A 12,581-nucleotide genomic window follows, 5' to 3' on the forward strand; every position below is an offset into this window, starting at 1 on the left:
TGGACTTGGATCAAGAACTATGGATCAACTTCCGTTATGGGCTGGATTTGACATTATATTGCAGCCCAATCATGGTGTCCCTGAGTTTCAATGTGATAAGGTCCAATTAAATTATATATATATATATTTAAATTGCTTTGAGATCTTATAAATATTTATTAAGAATATTTATAAAAACTTATATATATTCAATTCTTGTGAATGGATAAATTGCAGATTCATATATCAAATTTATATATATTTTTGTCATATATATATATATATATTTCTTTTTTTAAAAAAAAACTTTGCTTATGTACTCTCATAGACAGTGAAAAGACCAACATAAAATTTTTCTGACACCCATAATTATATCAACAATATTTCTTCTTAAAAAAAACTAGTTGTGAGACTTCCTTTATTTCTTAAGATTAAATAAATAAATAAATATTATTTTTTTAATTGATAAATCACGGATTTATGGAACAAAAAGAGCAAAAGGTACAAACTAAATAAAAAATAGACAAAAGAGAAAAAATAGGTTCAAAGACAAGATCCACCTTCTGATATCCAAGATCTCTTCAAACTGAAAACGGAGTTAATCACTCTTACATGAAGGAGGAGGTCATAGCAAAATCTACTTATTTTATTTTGTAATAGTTAAATTTAGTTATATGATAAATAAACATTGATTTAAGAATCAACCCATGTTTATCATGTCTTTAACTTTAATCATATCTTAACTTTAACGTCAACCAAAGATACTACAAAGACCATTGGAACGGTAAAACTTTGGTTTTGATTTTCATAAACAGTGAAGACAAAATCAATTCAAAAGTGACTTGAGTTCACAAATGGCAACTATATTCTCTACAACGAAGAGCATGATTCTCATTTATTATCATTATTTTTAAAAGTCTTCAATTAAAACACATAAACCAAAGATTTAACATTCAACTTAAAAAAAGAAAAAACCAAAAACCAAAAAGAAACAAAATTTTGGTTACTTGGAAGAATATCGGCTCCATTTGTGTTGACTGGGTCAACATTCCATGGGGCCCGCTGCCGACCAGATATTGAATTGAACGGCCACGATTGGTCTGCGAGATTCAAAGTATGAGGGGGCACAGTGGATAGAAAAGTGTAGACATGGGAACGTGATGAAGTTCGATCGATGGGTTGGTCGACGACGGCGACGTTTTTTTGCATCAAGACACGCTTTCGAATTTTTTTTTTCTAAATTTAAAAAAAAAAAATTATTCTATAAAATAAGACCATTAAATTCATCTTTAGATGATACCTTGCTTTGAATCTAATGAAATTCAAATGCTATTTTATTTATTTTCATTCTTGCTGCTGTATTATAATGAGCTTCAGTATATGAATATTTTTTGTCTCAAAATGTTTATCTGAAACTTTTAAATCATTAGGACAAGTGAAATTTTTTTTAGGAAAAGAATGTTTGCATTTTTTTTTTTTTTAGAAATCCAAGCGTTGGTTTTAAAAACAAAAATAATTTATAGCTTCTAATAAAATAATTTTTTAATATAAATTTTATCAAAATTGTTTAATTATAATTTTTTAAAATATTTTTAATAAAGTGGATAAATTATATTTATAAAAATTAAAAATACTTTGATATACGAAGATGAAAAGGATATTGTTATTTTAACTAATAAAAATATATTTTTTTAAAATTATCATTTAAAATAAATTATCACTATCCTTGTATTAGGGTAGTTAGTAACTTAGGAACCGTTTGGTTCACGGTAATGTAGAAGGATTACCATGTGTTACATGGTAATCTGAAAATATTACCACGTTTAGTATTGTATCAGTGGTAATCTGTATGGTAATATCACATTATCAACTTATAAATATTACCAAGAAAGTGGTAATCCTATTACCACCAAATTTGGTGTCTATCTTGGATTACCGTGGTAATCTTATAACTTTTTATATTTTAACAAATTGATTACCATAAAAACCAAAATAATAAAAGTTCCCAACCAAACATGGTTATATTAAATTAGCGTAATATTCACATCCATATAACATTTCCACTCATATTATCATGGTAATCTCGTTACATGGTAATATGTCATTAATACGAACCAAACGACCCCTTGGTATTTTGTTCATTTTCTGCATAAATGAGTAGTTAGTAACATAGTATTAAATCACTTCTCTGCATAAAATTTAAGGATTCCAATTCTATTTATGCTTTATCCACAATTAAAAAAAACTTTGAAATTAGTTTAAAACTTTATGGAATAGATACACATAGAAGGAAAAAGTTTAAAATATTTTGGTTTGAAAAATAAAAAGGGTCCACTGTGAGCATGATACAACATAAATATACATACACATACACAAAGATAAGCTAGGGATTTATTATTATTATTATTATTATTATTATTATTATTATTATTATTATTATTATTTTGGCAATTACACACTCATGCCTCAACCATGCATATAACAGTTAAATTCCTTAACTGCTCAATTATTGTGATATTTACAGAATTTATTATTATATTTGTGGAATTTCATTTTTTTTTCAGATGCTTTCATAGTTATATATATATATATATATATAATTTTTTAATGTTAAAATGATAATAAAATACACCAATGGCTCATAGCTTATTGTATTAAGTCTCATATAGGATATTTGTTAGGCACATATACTTGTGGAGCTTATTTCATGTGTACGTCTCTCAATTGTGTTTGTTGTATTTCATCAAAATAAAAAAATAAATAATGATGATGAAATATACATGTTTTCATCCGCATCATTATAAGCAAATGTACGGCATATGTCCATGGACGGGTTCTTAGTCTATTGTACCGAGTTTTTTATATAAGATGTTTATTAGGCACATATACTTATAAAGTTTGTTTTGCATGTATACACATCCTTCAGTTGTACTTGTCATATTTTAACAAAAAAATAAAAATAATAATAATAATAATGGTGATGATGATTAAATATACATGTTGTTTTCATCGACGCACATCATCATAAACAAATGCAAGGCATATGTTCTCATATATGTATTCACATCGTTTTCAAGTTAACAATTTTCATCAATCTAAAATCAAATATTAATTGCTTTTGATTCAATCTAACAAGAAGCTGACAAAGGGAAACTCCAAACACATTGAAATGTGCTAAACATGGTGGGCTCTCCGCTCTCTAATGACAAATTTACTGCACACGCGCGTGCAATGGTTCTATTCAGTGCATTCACACGATATTAATGTATTATCACATCCTAAAAACCATAATAAGATAAGAAATATATATATATATATATATAAAGTATAAAGAATTTTTTTATTATTATTAAGATATCATTCATTTATGAATGTTTGAAAAGGGTGGTCATCGTTAAAATATCACGGCGCATAACTAGTGACGTTTGATTCTTAATCATACATTCACAATATATATATATATATAAATAAATAAAAGAAAAGAAAGAAAGAAAGAAAGGAAAGAGACATTGAAAACTGCCGACAAAAAGCCGGAGTGAGGGGACAGTAGACACGGCGTCCTGAAAGAGAAAAGGATCTCATGCTCAATGAAGGGAGGTCACGTGCCTCGGAAGTGCTGCCCATGCTCTTCAAGAATATATCCTTTGCTTGTTACTAGAGACCTCCTCTAACTCCCCTTAGTACTTACCTCCTCTTCTTCTAGCTTCTTCTTCTTCTTCTTCTCAAAAAAAGATTAAAAAAAAAAAAAATTAAAATAAAGACATAAAGAGAACAAGTTAAAGGCACAAACAAAGAAAGGCTTCTTCTTCTTATATATATATATATATATATATTTCATTGATTCATTTATAGATTCATGTTGGTTGGATATATTGTGAAGAAGAAGGAGAAGATGGAGCTAGTAGTGTGGGTAAGAGAGCTTTTGGTATTCCCAAGAGAGGAGAGATATATTCTAAGTGGACTGTCCCCATCATCACTACGTATGACTGACATGTGTCATTAGGCCGGCTCTTTCATGATTTAATGGGCTCTAGTTACTTTTAATTAATTCACCTATAAATTAAAATATTTAGAAAAATAAAAAGTTAGATAAAATGTATGAACAAGTAGGAATAAGAAGTTCATTATCATCTGCCACCAACCACATCTCAAGGTTCTTTTTTATGATAGAAACAAGTTGTTATGTGACTTTGATTAATTAAACCTTACTAGTAATATATGTCCTAGAATTTGATTTAGAAACCCATATATATATATATATATTATATTACTGATTGACAAAGAGTATTTGAAGAAAAAAAACAGAAACAGTAATGGGTTTAAATTCTACTGCAGTGATATTGTCTTTGTTTTTTTCTTTTTAACATGTTACACTCAGCCTTGTACCATTGTACAACATCTTTGACTTGGATTCATCCATTTGGTCGCCACTGTCTCACTGCCATTATAATTCACACACACAAACACACTCACACACACACACACAGAGTAAGATTGTGAATCACACTGCAGTCATACAACATTTGGTCCAAGATGCTATAAAATATTTGTACTTGTTTTTATGTATGTAGCTCATATAAGGGACCACCTACAAAGAATGAAAACAAAAGAATGAAAGCAGAATAGTGATTGATCACAAATCCACATACTATATTATATACACCTGTCATTATACATAGTACACAAATATATACATGCTCATCCTAAGTATTTAACAAGTTTCTTTCATCATTAAAAAGAAAGTTTTGATCACACAACTGGAATAATAACATGATCAGCATGATTAGGTAGACAGAACAAAATCCATCTTCTTTTAATATTCAACATTTTAAGACATCATGCACAGACCCTACCATCTTATATATGTGTATATATATATATATATATATCTTAAGCAATTAAATGATATAAGATTATTTTTAGTTTACGAAAGTAGAATGAGAGGCACATGTGAAGAAAATGATTGGTTTTGAAAAACAAGGGATGGATTTGAGGAAAATGAAACCAAGCCATGGCTTGGAGCCAACTTAGATGAGCCAATGAGATGAAGGGGATGTGGGTCAGAAGTGTCTTCCAACATGGTGAGGGTCCACTGTGGGACACTGATACATAGCAAGGTTGCTGCACGGCCACCTTTTTCCTCCCTTCATATTCACATCCTCACAACTCTACACACCACCAATCCAAATCTCTTCTTCTTCTTCTTCTTCTTCTCTTCTCCAAAGACTTATAAGACCCCTTCTCCTTCATTACTCCATCTCCTTCAACATCCTGAAGTCTTCTTTTTTTTGTTCTTGTGCATGAGGCTCAAGTAATTAATAGTTTGAATGTCTTGATTAGTGGAGTGTTGTCATCTCAATCTTTTTGTCATCTTCATAAAAAACATAACCTCTTGTTTTTTTCTTTAGTTTTGAGTCTTTTCTCTTGTTATAGAAATGGCTAGCTCTTCAATGCAAGTTTGCTTGGATACTTCTGACTGGCTTAAGGTAATTCTAATTAAATCATCTTAATTTGCTTCATTTACATGATATGGATCTGTGTCTCTCTCTTGCTATATATATATATAGAGAGAGAGAGATATATAGATATATAGAAATATAATATTGATGTTTCAGTGAGTTCAATCATAGGCTCAAACTTTCTTTAAGGCACTGAAACCCATGGGAAGAAGATGCTCCAAGGACCATAAACACTCATCCCTATGCTAGCTATATCTCTTTTCTAGGAAATCATACAACAAGTATGCTGCAACATTTCTTTTTCCCAATTCAAGAAAATCTAGTATATATGTATGTTAAGCAAATTTCTCAAAGACACTCAACAAAAGTAGATCTCATAGACCAACCATCTTCTTGTACTTTCCCTCCTTTACTACTTCAAATTCAAGAACCTCATTAACTACCAACTAACTATATATATAATACACACACACACACACATACATATAGTTAGATTGCTCTCATCTTATTCTTGTTTTTCTGAATTCAGGGAATTGTTAGTGAAGAAGGTGGCATGGACTCCTCCTCCTCCCCATCCGGCGACATGATTGTGTGCTCACGGCAACCGTTGATGGAGCGTAGGCTCCGGCCTCAGCACGATCATGCTCTCAAATGCCCTCGCTGTGATTCAACACACACAAAGTTCTGCTACTACAACAACTACAGCCTTTCACAGCCGAGGTATTTCTGCAAGACTTGCCGAAGATATTGGACTAAAGGTGGCTCGCTGAGGAACGTACCCGTCGGCGGTGGCTGCCGAAAGAATAAGAGATCAAACAACAAGAAACACTCTGAACAACTACTTCACCAACCTCAACCAATCTCTTCATTCCATGATGGCACTACTGATCTTCACCTCTCCTTCCCTCCAATGCAACTGCCTTTGCTTGAGTCCTTACCTGACACTCCTCGCAACCTTAATTTCATGGAGTTTAAGTACAACCCAATACTTGAGAGCCCAGTGAATGGTCTTGATCTCATGGATGGAAAGTTTGGATCAATGTTGGGAAGTGCAAGAGGTCATATGTTCATGAATGGATGTGATTTAGGAGTAGTGGGAGGAGATCATCATGTGAACCATCAAATGTTTAACAATGGAGCCAGTGGTGCTCCATTTGGGTTTTCAGTTGAAGGTGGTCATGGAGCATTGATGGAGGCTTGCCAGAGGTTGGCTTTGCCTTTTGGTGGTCATGAAGAAGATCCAAATGCCATCGAGGTGAAGCCGGCTGGTCGTGTGTTATCGCTCGAATGGCAAGATCAAGGATGCTCCGACGTCGGTCGAGACTCTTTTGGATACTCTAATGGGCTTGGTTTATGGACAGGGATGATCGGAAGCCAAGGATCTTCAGCTGCCATATGAAACGGATTGAATCCATATATATATATATATATATATATAACAACTACTTTACTATTTTCTAAGACTAATATATATTTGATCAAGTAGAAGGTTTTCATTATATTCATCTTTCTTTTGTTTGTTTGAATGTTTGATGCTCCTCATTTGGTCAAGCATTTCTTCCTTCTAAAGGAACTATGCATGTGATAACCGTAGAGGAGATGTATGGCTTTCTCATTTGATGTTCTTGTTGCATTTCTTTTCTTGATCTTCTTTGAACCAGGCGGTAAGATGTTTGAAATTTAAGTATCTATATAAGCTTCTCTTTTTCATGAATTTGTGTGAATTTGTCTCTTTGATTTTTTAATAGAAAAACTAGTACTTGTTAACTGCTATGTAAGTAAAGCACATTGTGTTTCAATGAAGAAAAACTACAAACTCTTCACTGTAGTGATACAGCAAATGAAATCCAACAAATTGATATTCTAATATAAGCATATGTAAAAAAGCAAAATGTGCTTTTCTTCATCAAATAAAAACAAAGTAGATGCTTTGACAAATGAGCATGATTTGTATCCATCTTTGGATGTGAAAACAGCATGAAGTTTGAACTCTAGAACTAGAAGGGAAAACAAAAATAAAAAGAATAAAGAACAAGGCTAGATGCATGCAGCTATCCACATCAAAAGAGAACATGCATCACATCAAGCAATGTACTTTCTTAATAATGGTTGGAAAAATGAGAGTTATGACAAAGCACTAGAGGCTTATAGACCTAATAATATATGTACATGTTTGTGTGTAGGTTGCTCAGGAATAGTCTCAGAAAAGGACCTCAGGTGCCACAGCCAGCAAATCTCTATGCTAGAGATTTGTTGTTGTTGGCTGATCACTCACCTACTTAATATTGACAGTGAATATATATATATATATATTTTTTTTTAAAAAAAAAAACTTTTAAAGAACTTGTTGACACAGCTGCAAGATTAAAAATATAAAAAACAAAGGAAGAATGCCTAAAATTTGATAACTTTGGATCATACCAGAGAATTGGGATATTTAAATCCTTTGTTTGATGGATTTTGGCCAAATTTTTAGTTCTTTTGAATTCTTATATATCCACTAGAATGTACCAATTAGCTTGGGTAATGGATGGATTGGTGATTAGTTGATTGGATATTTATCATTTATGTAATTTGGAAAGAGGGACAGAGAAGTCCTCTGTTTAACCCCACCAAAACTAAATATAGAGACTAATCAAGATTAAGACAAGCTAAACAAGAGATTTTTGTGATAGATGAGCCAGCTCATTTTCTTGACCTTCAGGGCCTCTCAGGCTCAATTTATCAATCACGCATGCTCAAGGAGATTGAATAATTCAAGATTTGACAACTATTTTATATGCAATATTTAATTATAATAATGTTTATAATATCCACCACTTTGAGAGTAATTTGATTTTTTATTTTTATTTGTCAACCGCAAATGTTTTAGAAAACCAAAATATTATATTAAGTTCAAACGTACAAAATCAAGAGAATGGAAAAACACAGAGGAAAAATAACAAAATACATAGTATATAGAATAAGTCTATTGAAGGTGAATACAATAAGAAAAACAGGTAGATGTAGTGAGGAAATTCTCTTGCGGTGCAACACTCAAAAGTGTAATTTGGCTTTCAAGAACAACATCTGACGGCTTAATTAAATAGCTAGTTGGCTCAACGAATAGTCTCACTTAACTAACTTTACTAATATGGATAACTTCTCCCCCATCCATTGCATCATCTGGATACGCCCCTGTAAAAACAGCTAATCTCTTGTATCCCTGAATTCAAAAATTATTTTTTAAAAGAGATATAAAAATCCTTTTAAAATAATAAAAAATAAAATAAATAAGATAAAATTTCTCCTAACTCCGTTCAGAGTTTGTCCCTTGTCCATATTTGTAGAAATATATATATATATATATATCCTCTCTCAGTGTTATAAGAAAACCTTTCTTTAAAAAAAAAAAAAATTATCTTGAACAGTGTATGCTGGAATTTAACTGCTGCACATATTTGCACACGTTATCCCAAATGTTACATAAAAGATTGGAATCCTGAATGTAACAGTGTGTGCACAATACGAAATAATTCATTAAAAACCACACTTTTAAATGTGGAAAAGTGCAAGCACCATACGGCACAAGAAAAATGGAATGGTTTTCAATTTTCATAAAATTTCCGTACAGCGATGGAAGTCTATTGTATCAAAAAAACAAGTTTTACTATTTTCACAAAAGAAAAAGAGTAATAAATCACAATAATAAAAAGCAGATATGATTTTTTTTTTTCCCAGAACATATACATCAATTTAAGTGCAAATCCTCCATACATGTAATTAACTTTACAAAAGGTTTACAACAAACAGTTAAAAGATTAGCAAGTTATTTTTATTTTTATTTTTGGTAAATCATTTAATTTCGGTTAAATATCATTTTGGTTTTTGAATTTTAATTTGTTTTGAAATGCTCATTAAAGTTACTAATCATTTCATAGATCACCTGATGGATTAACATCTTCATTAGCTGACGTGGAAACCTCCACCTGCACTAATTGGGTTTTTCCCAGCCTCCACGTCAGCTATTGAAGATGCTAATCCACCAGGTAACCTTCTGATGAAAAAATTAATAATATTAGTGAGTATTTTTGAAACAAATCAAAATACAACGATCAAAATAATATTTGTCCAAACTTCAGTGATTTATCAAAAATAATAATAATAACCAAGATTAGCACTGAACTTCTGAAACTCAATCAAGCATTTCAACTTCACAAATTTCAAGCAGATCTGCATGTAATCATAAAACCAAATGCTTCTGTGAAGCAATTACAAGGGAAATCAAAGTACAAATCTCTTGGCATATTCCCAAACAAGGCAAGGATAAGTAAATTTAGCCCATTCTGAACAAAATGAATGCTTGAGAATTGCACCAAGTATCATCTCAGGCAAGGAATATTTTAGACAAGCATGGGCATTGAAACCATAAAAAGTCTTTTTTGATCATCCATACAATAACTACTTCTAATGCACAAAAGCTAGCAGCTACTGAATCCCACCTACTTACAAACGAGATAACATCAATATCTAATCAGCCAAAGGAGAGAACAAACACACTCTCATTTAGTAAAGACTGAAACTATCATATGTTAGAACCATATCCATATGTTACTACTACTAGTATAGCTCAACTAGGAGGAACTAGGAAGTACCGGTTGGTGGTTCATCAAGTAGCTGGTTGACCTTCTCCAGAAGTCCCTGCATCTCACCAACTAAATTTTCCTTTGCATCAACCTTCAGTCCATCTGCTTGCCCTGCATGTTTGCCAGGAACCGAAGAACCGGTCAGAGTAGTGATCATCCTCTCGAGGTTTTTCCTAATGTAAGGAAGTGGCTGTGGAACAGAGAGTTTTAGTTCAGAGGGGCTGAAGTTTCCAGGTAGGTAATGAACACGATAAGTAGCATATGGAGGAGCAAAGACTCCAGTTTTATCTTGACTGTTCAAGGCTTTCTCGACATCAGAGCTGTTCATGTAAACAACACGGGCACTGAATGAATCCTCATGCACTTCTGTGCCTGCCTCATTCAAGCTGCCATACTTGCTGAATTCTGCAACGAGTTCAGCTTTGGAAGGCAGAATGGTTCCTGGAGCAAATGACAAGAGCAGAGCTTCTGGACGTGCACAACTATTTCCATTCTTGTTTCTCTTCCTTTTCTTCCCTGATTTGCCACCTTCCAAAGCATCGGTAATGCTTTCCTTGCTGTTTCTCCTCTTTTGCCCTGATTTATCACCACTTTTGGGAGGTTCAACAACCATATGCTCAGGATTCACAAATGATCCACCATTTGAAAGCTCCCCGCTTGCATTCGGCTTTTCGAGAGCTTCACTGAGTTTGGCTGCATTCCAAAGTTTTGGTCCTGAATCTACAGCAACCTGGAAATTGCTATTGTTCTTGCCCTTCCTCCTCCCACCCATAGATTTACCTTTCCCTAAATCATCTGTAAACTCCACAGACACATTGACTGGAGCTCCACCATCAATCCTCATCTGCCTCTTCAACAATGTCAAACTAGGAGCTGAATCCAACAATGTAGTTTGCCCTTCAGCATTATCCTTCCTTGCCTTCTTTTTCTGCAAAGCATTACCTTTCCCAGACCTTTTCATTTTACCATCATCCAAAATTTCTCCATTAGCTTCACCTTTCTTCAGCTTGTCACTCCGCTCATTGTTGTCTTCTTTCAAACAATCAACCTTGGCAGTATCCAGACCTTTACCATTCATGCAACCACATTCACTGAGGTGTTTCTGGTAAGCCTGAAACTCTGAACCATCAGAGAACACTGAGTTTCGATAAACAGCAAGGAAACCCCTTACTGCTTTTGCTAAGCGGTTCCATTTCAGATGAAGGCCATCGACAGCAGTAGCCTGGAGCTCTGCTAAAATCTCAGATACAGGAGTGGCATCAATCTTATACACTGGACTCTTCTGATCCTCTTCCTTATCAAATCCATCACCACTGAATCTTGACTTCCTTGGTGACCCAATAAGCACACCACGTTTCTTTGGCGTCTTCATCTCAATATCCTCTGGTGATGTCGAATTCTTGTTATTCTCAATGTAGTCAGTGTAAGGATAAGATAAATACTTGCTCTTCTTCCTTTCCCTCTTCCCAGAGCCAGTTCCATCATCTACTTCAACAACAGAATTCACTAACTCAGGATCCTTTACATCCTCATGCTTCTCTTCATTAACAACAGCAGCAACTACCACATCGATCTCTTCTTCCGTATCACTAACCTCAACAGCATTCAAATCCATCTCTGCAATGAGCTTGGTCATGCTCCTCTTCTTCGTCTTCTGATCCTTCTCCTCTGAAACGTTGGTCATATTCCTCTTCTTAATCCCCTGGTTCTTCTCCTCTGAAACATCTGCCATTGCACCAACTTCAACTCTCCCATCATCCTCTCTCATCAACTCCCCCCGTGGAGCATCAAAATCGATCTTATCAATCAAATCCAAGATTTTGCGACGATGCTGGCCACCTCCGCGGCCAATCGCCAGTGCCCAGCTCCTAAGCATTGTGATTTCGAGCATATTCACAGCCAACGCATCTTTAGCTGCATCAAAAACAAGCTTAAGAAACTCAATTGGCTCATAATTAGTGACAGAAAACTTCCTGCTTTCTTGCTTAGAAAACTCATCGACCACACAAGAGCAGGACAACTCCAGCTCCAGACACCGCTCCATCTCCTCTAGAGCATTCTCTACAGCGCTTACAAAGCTCTTCGACTCACTTTGAGCAGCCATTTTCGGGAACTCAAGCTTGAAAGGCTTCAGTTGTGAAGGGAGACACCAGGTGAAGGAGTCGTCACCACCGAAATACGCAACCAAGACAGCATCAGAGCTCCTACCTGGAGATTCGTCCGGCGCCCGTGATGGATCACAGACCATACCAGGCCACCATTGATCTGCATCCTTTCTCCCCCAAACTAAATCACCAATGGAGAACAGCATTAACCCCTTTTCCTGGGGTTCCTTCACAGGTAGGGTTTCATCAGCTTCTGGAGAAACCGTAGCTTCCACTACCACCATTGGAGGTTCTAGGGTTTGGGTGTCAGGTGGTTTCTGGGTTAGGGTTTCCATTTCCTGTTAATGGTTAATCAGAACACCAACTTTCAAAGCCTAAAAACAGATGGGGGCGAATGGTGGTGGTGGAATTGG

The 12,581-nt window shown here is 34.3% G+C and overlaps 2 protein-coding genes across 5 annotated transcripts; one reads left to right on the plus strand and one right to left on the minus strand.

The window, feature by feature from the left end:
* Positions 1-5,036: 5,036 nt before the first annotated feature.
* On the plus strand, positions 5,037-7,158 carry LOC120260572 (dof zinc finger protein DOF5.6). 3 transcript variants are annotated; one of them, XM_039268080.1, is made up of 2 exons: positions 5,037-5,060; positions 5,968-7,158. In XM_039268080.1, exons 1-2 carry the CDS (start codon positions 5,058-5,060, stop codon positions 6,835-6,837), a joined length of 873 nt encoding a protein of 290 aa, XP_039124014.1. In that variant the 5' UTR covers positions 5,037-5,057; the 3' UTR covers positions 6,838-7,158. The 3 variants fall into 3 exon arrangements, with proteins under 3 accessions (XP_039124014.1, XP_039124013.1, XP_039124015.1); XM_039268079.1 differs by lacking the exon at positions 5,037-5,060 and adding an exon at positions 5,117-5,465; XM_039268081.1 differs by lacking the exon at positions 5,037-5,060 and adding an exon at positions 5,587-5,833.
* A 2,158-nt stretch (positions 7,159-9,316) lies between these two features.
* Positions 9,317-12,508, minus strand: LOC120261618. 2 transcript variants are annotated; one of them, XM_039269568.1, is made up of 2 exons: positions 10,073-12,508; positions 9,317-9,471 (listed from the first exon to the last, which is right to left on the minus strand). In XM_039269568.1, the coding sequence occupies exons 1-2, from the start codon at positions 12,501-12,503 to the stop codon at positions 9,455-9,457; spliced, it is 2,448 nt and encodes an 815-aa protein (XP_039125502.1). In that variant the 5' UTR covers positions 12,504-12,508; the 3' UTR covers positions 9,317-9,454. The 2 variants fall into 2 exon arrangements, with proteins under 2 accessions (XP_039125502.1, XP_039125501.1); XM_039269567.1 differs by having other exon boundaries at positions 9,317-9,474.
* Positions 12,509-12,581: the final 73 nt, after the last annotated feature.

This window comes from Dioscorea cayenensis, chromosome 5 (genome assembly GCF_009730915.1).
Source record: "Dioscorea cayenensis subsp. rotundata cultivar TDr96_F1 chromosome 5, TDr96_F1_v2_PseudoChromosome.rev07_lg8_w22 25.fasta, whole genome shotgun sequence".
Classification (NCBI taxonomy): Eukaryota; Viridiplantae; Streptophyta; class Magnoliopsida; order Dioscoreales; family Dioscoreaceae; genus Dioscorea; species Dioscorea cayenensis.

Coding starts and splice junctions, on each gene's coding strand:
- LOC120260572 (XM_039268079.1), top strand. CDS start 5,415: ATGGCTAGCTCTTCAATGCAAGTTTGCTTGGATACTTCTGACTGGCTT. Junction 5,466..5,967: donor ATACTTCTGACTGGCTTAAG/GTAATTCTAATT, acceptor TTCTGAATTCAG/GGAATTGTTAGTGAAGAAGG.
- LOC120261618 (XM_039269567.1), bottom strand. CDS start 12,503: ATGGAAACCCTAACCCAGAAACCACCTGACACCCAAACCCTAGAACCT. Junction 9,475..10,072: donor ACTTGATGAACCACCAACCG/GTACTTCCTAGT, acceptor TTTTTTCATCAG/AAGGTTACCTGGTGGATTAG.